We start from the raw sequence: 9,757 nt of genomic DNA on the forward strand, positions 1-9,757 counted from the left end.
TATTTCTAATAGTGATATGATATTTCATTAATAATTTACTTATAGACTCGATACAAATTCAGTTGACATAAAGAGGTATTTAAAAACCTTTACATATGATTTAGTACATTTCTCATTATTATTACATTACATAAATTTATAAATTTCATTCGAATGCAATGAATTTGCATAATACATGGGCACACTTCACTGGTTTCGTTACTTCAATGAATGTGAATGAACGTGTATTGGACACATTTTTAGTTCTAGTTTTTTTTTTTTTTTTTTCGTTACTAACATATTCCAATTTCTGGTTTATATCCGAGCATAAATTATAAATAAGAATTTTTTATATTAAAAATTATAATACGGTGTATGAATTTTTCTAAATATTTGCGATAGAATATTCCTGTCTATCCAACTTTCCATAAGTCCTCCAGCAGCAAATATTAGAGATAATAGCCATTGTTTTTGACAAATTAAGTGATTTATATTTGTATTAAAGCTTCTTAACAAATAGAAATAATTTAAAGTTCAATTTGAAGCTTATGTTTGTTATGTTATGTGCTTAATGTTCTTCGTTGATGACAACCTTGATTCTTTCTATAAATTAATAATGAAAAAGTGCAAGAAAAAATTTAATTATTTAAAAATATATAGAAATTCGGATAAAAAATAATTGAATAAAATTTTCATTTAGAAAAGATAGAAAACTAAAGTGAAAGCAGTTTAATCATGCAGAATAAATTAAAGTATTTAAAAATATTAATAAATGATACCATAATTTTAAGAATATAAAATTCTTGAATTATTGGAATTTTCATTAAATTCAGTTTAAATGAAAAAAAAAAAAATAATAATATAATCGTTAATAGTGTAATAATAATAGTATTTTAAACGTTAAAAGTATTTTTCACAAAAAATTAATTTATTAAAATATACAAAAATAAATAATAATACATTTATTAAGCGGAACGATTAGAAATATAATAATCACTTTGATAAATTTAAAAAAACAAGCCAGAAGCTCGTGACTTATATACTATTTAATTTAAATTAATAAAGTTGTTTCAAAAAAAAATTTGATATTTTAAATCTCTTAAAATTTCATAATTGCATAAGAAAATTCTTCGTATAACAATATAATTTTTTTCATATAATCGATATATTTGTTTATTTTCTATTTTATGTATACAGACCTTTCTCTTCGCATAGTTATATAATTAACAATATTAGTAAACAAGATAATTATCAATTTAATTAAGGAAAACATAACTGCTTAGTATAGATAAATGAAAAAAATCATTTGAATCATCCATAATTATATAAGTAAGATTTTCGATTTCTATGAAAAAGAAAAAAGTCTTCTTAGTATATATAAATTATTGTTAAGTTGATAAAAGTTAGTGTTAGTAAGTATCAGTTGCAAAGAGATTCGTAATTGAAATAATGGATAAAAATATTGAGCAGAAGATAGTACTTTGCGAATTCAAGCATAGCGACAGATGGCCTATAATGTATTAGGAGCGCGTTGACGCAAAGTTTGTTCTACCAAAATGGAGAGAAGCAGCCTGTCGCCTTCTTGACAGCCATATATGGCTATCGAAAATTTCCTTCTCAATCTAAAGAGGGAATTTTAATCGATATTCGAATTATCGACACTATCAGGGAGGACTGAGTTCTATAATGTTATGCTTTGTTTTAAGACATATGTAACTTAGCAAGTACATGTCATCAAGATTATATCTATCGACGTTTATATATAAATAAATATACTTTTATCTTTATGTTCTTTAATATTGTTAAAGCATTATGTCAAATTATAGTAATAACGTTCAAATAAATCATTTGCCTGAACGCATTGTCAATAACGTAATAAGTACGTATATTTGTATAAATTATTGTCTATTAATGATTGTACTCATTGTATATAAATAGCATAATTTCATAATTAAATATATGAATATGATAGTTTTTTTGAATAATGATAAACATAATAATAAATTCATAAAATATCTTACTCATTAATTATTAAATTTTAATGTATATAAATTTACATATAAATATAAAAAAAGTTATATTAACTTTAGATAGAGGCATTGTTTATTTGCAACAATAAAAGATAAAAATCAATATGTAGTAAATTTTTACTATTTTATATATTTTAATGACAGGTAATATATGATTGATATTAATATATGATCACGTGTTCAAATCAGCTTTCCAATAAATAACATAAGTGTCAATTATAAAATTTCTTATTGCATAATAATTGTAAGTATACATTTCAATTATCCTATTATAATTTGTATTTTATTTGTAATATACACGCATATCCTCGTAATACTAAAGTTAAAAGTAATGAATACTGTGCCTTCCCCATTACAATTCGATTGAACATAAAGGGCTCCGCGCTCTCTTCTTTAACAATGGACACAATAGGTAGAGAAAATCAGAACGAAATTTTCACAAATGAAAGATTCAGTCGATATCATAGAAACACAAACTTGGATAATAACGATGTGCACCATGCACTTCCTAGTCAGCGGTGATGATACTCCAAAAATAGAGTGGCGTTTAACACATTGCTATCCCACTCTGCATTTAATTCATCGATTCATCTCAATCCCAATATTTAATTCTCTCACTATCAAAGTCAATTACAATTCGTGAATTAAAAAGATCGTAGCAATCAGATAGATAAAGACTAATCATGTGTACGATAAAGCTCACGAGTATCGAATGATCCTAAATAGTCATGAGTTCAATAAACCAACAATGCCTAAGAATATCTCTGCTGAAAGTATGTTAATTAATTTAACAAAAAAACTCATTAGCTATTGTATTATCAATTCTTGTAAAATATATTTTCAGTTATATGGGCATATACGTTCACACAACCAAGCAAGCGTATAAACACATATATTTATGTTGAATAGTAAAATATATTTAATATTGTAGTTTTACAAAAGTGACGAAATATTTTAAAAACATTTAAATATTTCATTTATATATTTTTTAATTGAATATTGTTGATATTTAGCTGTTGATGGCAAAGTCTTCAAAATTTATTTTCATTTACTCTATATTTGATTGACGGAAAATTAATTAAAATAATAAACAATATTTATACAATGTTACTAAATAATTTTTAAAACTAAAATATTCATTAAAAATTATCTGCAATTATTTATGTAACTATTAATAACGATCATTTCTATTTTTACTAAATAAATAAATAAATAAGATATTACTATTTTTAATTGGATTTTAACATTTCATTTAGTGTTTATATGAATGAATGCAATTTGATATTATTCTATCAGAATAATTTTGAACTCGTCGAATTCAAATATGATTTCGAGATTCGTGTATGAGAAATGATTAATGCCAGTTGTATAAGAAGATCGATCGTATCATGGAAATCATTAGCATGTTGAGTAGTAGACTGGCCTATCTTAAGACTATATTATTCACAGTGAATTCACGTCTAGTTTTTAACCATCAAATGTTTCAACTGTGAAATGGGTTGAAGCATCACATCGAGTATTGCAACAACATTATTAGAGATTAATTATGAGCTTGAACGATCAATTATCTTATACAGCTTGACGCGTATAGCTATGAGAATAAAAGTTGAACTAATTTAAATTAAATATATACAATCGCAAATATTAAATTCTCGCTGATAATACTATTGAAGCAAATTAATTGCAAGACCTCCTACATTATCATTTGTAATTGATTCTATTTATAATTATAAAAATAATTCTAGAAAAAATATATTTTTTTAATGATTATTTGATAAGATAGATTTCTTATTTAATGTATATAATGTCAATGTGTATTATTATTACATTATGTAATATTAAAAGATATTTAGGATTCTATGTACATTATTAACATACAACTAATATCAGAATATTTTAAGATTTATAAAATAGGAGGCATATTATAGAAATATTTTTATTCTGTTAAATTAAATACATTATCAAAAATTTATATTTAAAAGTAAACTGGAAGGTAAACATTTATATATAAAAACAACTGAAAAAGTCATCATCAATATAAATGATATATTAAAGTATCAAACTACTTAATTATAAAGCATTATATTATGCAAATAATTTTGCAAAATATGATGAATCATTTCATTTGAATATTCTTCTTATTTTAAACGATTCGCTAAAATATTTTAAATAACCGTATGAAACCTATCACAACGATTTTTATAATTTCATATATCTGAAGAATTAGAAGTGACATACTTATCTTATAAAATATTATAAGAACGATAATGACCAAATGCTGATGATACTAAATATTTTTACGATTAAAACAATAGAATATCATTAATTTTGATATTAAAATACTTTTATTGAAATACTCAGTATTACTATTATAATTATTATAAAATTTTTATACACTCTTTTTAATTCAGGTCGCCATTAAAATTACCGACACAACTAAAATATCGCAAAACTACATTCTAAAAAATTTGACTAGAGAAGCGAAACTTCTTTCCATGTTAGACCATCCGAATATCGTCAAGCTGTATGAGACGATTCAGGTAAGACAAAATATCGCAAATACCTTTTCAATTTGTATTACATAAATATGTCATTTTGTATAATTAAATTCAATGATTACATGTTATTTCAAGTATATTAGTTAGTAATTTTATATAAAACAGATCAAATTTATTGTAAATTTAAAACTACTTGCGGATCTCTTGATCTTCAGTATACTATTTGAATAAAATTAATCAATCATTATAAATTTCAAATAGTTGATGAATAAAAATAATTCATAATTAATGAAATATTCGATGAATTTCAATATAATTTAAAAAGAAAAGATCTAAATGTTTAGACAGTTTCTGTTGATTATCAAACATATGAAAATAAAATTAATTAAATTGAATAAAATAAGTTGAAATAGGAAAAAGAAACGTAGAAAAACGTAGGCAGATATTAGCTAGACTTATTTATTTCAAATATTTATAAATCTTAAATGTCTATGATTATAAACAATAATATAATATATTTTGTATGGCAGATAATAAAATACAGATTAAAATATATTTAATTATTAAATGTTATAAATTTTATTAAAATTCATGTTAAAAGGTTATTCTTTATACTTTACTTGTATAAATAAACATAACTTTCTTTTGTTATACAATAAAATTCTAATGAAAGAACAAATCAGTATAATCATCGGATTACTTTCTTATATTTTTAATGAATGTAAAATATAGTTTTAGAAGTATTTTTTCTCTTCTTTGTTTTAATTGTTATTTCTCTTATTACACTTTACTTTTCCCAATTAGTCCCTGCCCCCCCCCCCAGTTTCTCCCTTTTTTTCACCTTCCTATTAATTTCTTAAATTTATTAGATTTATAATTCTATCTTTATTGCTCTATTTATTCCCTATTTTATTTTATCAAATTGTTTTTTTATAGATATACTGTTGTATGCCAAAAGAAGTAAAAGAATTATCGCCAAAATAAAAAATATGTTCGATCACTCTGGGTAGGTTGGATGTAAAAACTCATAGTGAAAATGTTTTACAGTAGAAATAGAAGGTTAAAAAGTCAATGAATAAAAAAAATGTTCACATTAAAAGAGTTTCACTTGTTATCTACCATTCTAGCAAATACAATAATATAAATGATTACTTAATAAACTAAAATAATATTAAACATTAATTATGAAGTATTAAAAAAAATATAAATTACATACAATATTTTTTACATAAATTTTTATATAGAATATATTTTTATATAACATATATTTTTTATATAAAAAGTTGTAAAATACATAATTATAGAAAAGTTATACAGAAATAAATTAATAAATAAATAAAATGTTTATTCATTTGTAAATAAATATTATGAATTATAAAAAATTTTCTTATATCTAGGATAGTATTCAATTAATTATATTAGGATTTATTAAATATTTTATCGTTTTTGAACATAATTTTTAACTTTTAAAATTATAAAATTTATATTTAATTTCTTGTTTATTTAATTAATATTTATTATAATGTTATGACTATTTTTTATGAAATGCATAAATACTTCAAGAAACCATAACAATACTAGTTATAAGACATAATATTTTATGGAAATATTTTAGAAACATTGAGAATAAAATTAATTTGTACAAGCATATATACTATTATAAATCGAACATTTTATATTTATTTATATAAATTCATTTCATTATATGATTACTTGTCATTTAATTTGTATTGAACACTTTTCTCTTTTTATGTAACATTTTATTCATTGTATAAAATCATAAAATGTTATACAATAAAAATATAGAATTTTGAATCAAGTCGGACTAAGTGAATTCTATAAATTAAGGGTACACGAATCTTGTAAAGATAACAACAATCTTTATTTTTCTCATTTTCATGTCATAATCTTTACATACAGAGAGCGGGAAATATGTAGAAGTTCGTTGGGTAGAATCTCAATGCTCTTTCTGATATTTTTTATCGTGGTAATGCTGCAAAATCGTATGCGAAATATCAACGAAGGTATAGAGAACAGATGAAAAAGGAGAAAAGAAGTAAGAAGCGAATAAAATGAAAAAGAGAAAAGAGACTCTTAGCAACATCTGGGACGTGTTACATACAGGAACATATATTTCTCGTAAAGAATAATAGATGACGTGGCTTTATCCTCCAACATTATGCATATATTTCTTTTAATTTTTTTCATGATTGTTATGTAATGTAGAAGAAAAAATTAAATCTCTTTTTAAAGCTAATGTTTCCTTACTTAAGAATTAATTATGCATTTTTCAAATATATTATCTTTTCTTATAAATTTTCAAATACTTTGATTTCAGAGATTTGTGTAATAATATTATATTTATTATATGTATTATTATTATATTTATTATATATAATATAATTTATTATATTACAATAGGTAGATATAACACATAAACAATTTATCAAGTTTGAATTTAGCACAAAATTTGAACTGATAAAATCATTATTAAGTTAAAAAATACTTAAACTCTTGCATCGAAAAAATGTTTCTTTTTTTTTTATTATTTTAATTCGTACTATGTTAAATTAATTTTTATGATAACCTTTACTTAAATTTAAATATTAGATAAAGTATTTTTAATGATAGAACACTTTTTAATATTGTTGTACGTAACGTATTAAATTTCAAAATATTATTTAATATAGGTCTAGATTTTTTATAATATTTTGAAAATTCTGTTGATTTTTGTTAATATTATTTATCAATTGTAATTTTATGAAGACTAATGTTTAATGAACGTCGAAATAAGAAAATGTAGCCAAATTCACCAATTAATTTGTGAATGGAACTACGTAGTTACAAAATCGTTTATATGATTAGAGTACTTTATGAATACAAAACTACCACAAATATGCATGTATAATATTTCAATTTGGATGATTTCGATAAAAACCAGGCAATTTACAAATAATTTAATAGAGCTCTAATACGCCAGAACAATTACGTTCAAATAAATACTCTATTTTTTTAACAACCACTTTATTTTTTATAGCACCCAGTGTTTTTGTTTTCAGCAAGACTTTTTATATCAAAGTACAATCAATCTTAGAAATATTTAAATAATTAAAATGACTTGCAATCAATATAATTCTTATAATCGATTAAAAATATCTTAGCATTTCTGAAAACGTTCGAGAAACAATATATTTTAACGTTTTACTATGAATTAAATTAAAATTATAAAGATAAATGCATCTGCTGCTTAATTTAAGATATTTAAATAATTTTTTAGCTATTAATTTAAAATAATCAAACTGTATGAAAATGTGTACGAAAAACAATAGTTTAAACAATAGTGTATCATAATATATTTATAAATTATCATAAATATAAATTTTTATTTTCTAATCCATGCGAAACAAAAATAACTAGGAACTCATATGCCTACTAATATGCATATATGTCAATTAAAAGAATTTTTACTTATCACTTTAATATCAATATTTATTATTACATTCATAATTGAATATATTTATAATACTTTTAATAAAATATTTATAATTAAACGATAGAGTGTAATTTAGTTTCATCATTATCAAACTTGCATCATTAAAAAACTTACGATAAAATCATTACTATTGAACTGTATTCTTTTGCTCATATACCTTAATTTATAGCTACCTAATTTCCTTGCGAATCCTAATTTGCTTAATAAAATTTGTAAAAAAATTAATTAAATTTAGAACTACCTAAAAGGGCTTAAAATGAAAAAATTTACATATATAATATAAATTATATAATAATTATTATTTTATCCTTTCATTACATATACTCAAACTAATTGAAAGTAAAAAAACACAGTATGGATATAATATATATTGCGATGTTAAACAATAATTTTTCAATAATTTTTTGTATAACAATAAGTTTACTACATCACTATGCATTTATTTGAGAAACTTGAATATTTAATTATAATCATTAACACTTTATAATTTAAAATATAGGATTGTAAACATTAATTTAAATTGTAGAATTGTAATTTAAAAATTATATTTTAAGTCTAAAACTTATAGTTAAATATTATTAATAATAATAATTAATTAATTTACAATTATATGTTTAATTATTTTTTGTAAAAAATATTGTAAAAATATTTTTATTTAATTATTTATATTATTTAATATAATGATAATTATTATTATAATAATATAAATAATATATTATTTAATATAATTATAATATTTAAAAATATATTCTCTTATAGATCTTACCTTGTTTACATTAGAGTAAGGGCAAAAGTAAAGTGAGAGGACTCGATAAATCTATAAATTCAAATTTTCATATGAATTTCAAAACGAATACTTTATCGAAAAATATCCGCAGCTAATGACTATTACGATCTGTAAATTCATCAGTGTGGCACGAACTACTATTTGGTAACTGAACTCGCAACCGGCGGCGATCTCTGCTCCCATGTGCAAAATCAACCCGGTGGACGACTTGATGAGAAAAGCGCCAAGTCCTATACGAGGCAGCTAGCAACGGCTCTTCACTACATGCACTCCAGGGACATCATCCACCGGTGAGTTTTTCTGATTCTTAAGTATTAGCTTGTTTCAATTCGGCAACAATAATGGAATTCTATTATGCCGAAATTCCGATAAAACATTGTCCATAGTCGAATGAAAGTTGAATGAAATGGTTGTATTTTTATCTTCTCTTCAGGAGAGAATGCAGTCTTCTGCTATCTCGTTCTCTCTCTCTCTCTCTCTCTCTCTCTCTCTCTCTCTCATGAAATCTTGAATTATCAATTAATGAAATTATCCGTTTTCTTTATTTACCATCATTTATGTCATTCGGCAAATGATAATTCACATTAAATCGAATGCGTGTCAATAATAACGGGTTAATTACATTCTATTACAATATAAACGCAGTTTACATTAAATTATTTATTATTATGAAGAAATGAATATTAATCAGATTCACAATGCGATTACAAGATTCATAGCCTTAATTATATAGACATCCACTATATGCATTGTAAAATTTGACATTGATATATTAATTGATTTATTATATTTGGCTTAATAATAAGTAATTAGTAAATATGTTTCACGGAATAATATGTTTTACAAATATATTTCCTTTACAAAACGAGATCTTATTGCATACCGAAAATTAATTTTTATCATTATCTAATAGTAGCATAATTTAATGCTTTTCATAAAATAATACGCAGAGAAAAAGATAGTTTGAAAT

The 9,757-nt window shown here is 22.6% G+C and overlaps 1 protein-coding gene across 1 annotated transcript; it reads left to right on the plus strand.

Annotated features, from left to right (window-relative positions):
• Positions 1–2,737: 2,737 nt before the first annotated feature.
• On the plus strand, positions 2,738–9,192 carry LOC105361164 (CBL-interacting serine/threonine-protein kinase 26-like). Its single transcript, XM_011498272.1, has 4 exons — positions 2,738–2,782; positions 4,421–4,549; positions 8,911–9,077; positions 9,174–9,192. The coding sequence occupies exons 1-4, from the start codon at positions 2,738–2,740 to the stop codon at positions 9,190–9,192; spliced, it is 360 nt and encodes a 119-aa protein (XP_011496574.1).
• Positions 9,193–9,757: the final 565 nt, after the last annotated feature.

Source organism: Ceratosolen solmsi, unplaced genomic scaffold (assembly GCF_000503995.2).
Source record: "Ceratosolen solmsi marchali unplaced genomic scaffold, CerSol_1.0 scaffold14, whole genome shotgun sequence".
Taxonomy (NCBI): Eukaryota; Metazoa; Arthropoda; class Insecta; order Hymenoptera; family Agaonidae; genus Ceratosolen; species Ceratosolen solmsi.

Coding starts and splice junctions, on each gene's coding strand:
- LOC105361164 (XM_011498272.1), top strand. CDS start 2,738: ATGAGTTCAATAAACCAACAATGCCTAAGAATATCTCTGCTGAAA. Junction 2,783..4,420: donor TAAGAATATCTCTGCTGAAA/GTATGTTAATTA, acceptor TTTTTAATTCAG/GTCGCCATTAAAATTACCGA. Junction 4,550..8,910: donor AGCTGTATGAGACGATTCAG/GTAAGACAAAAT, acceptor TAAATTCATCAG/TGTGGCACGAACTACTATTT.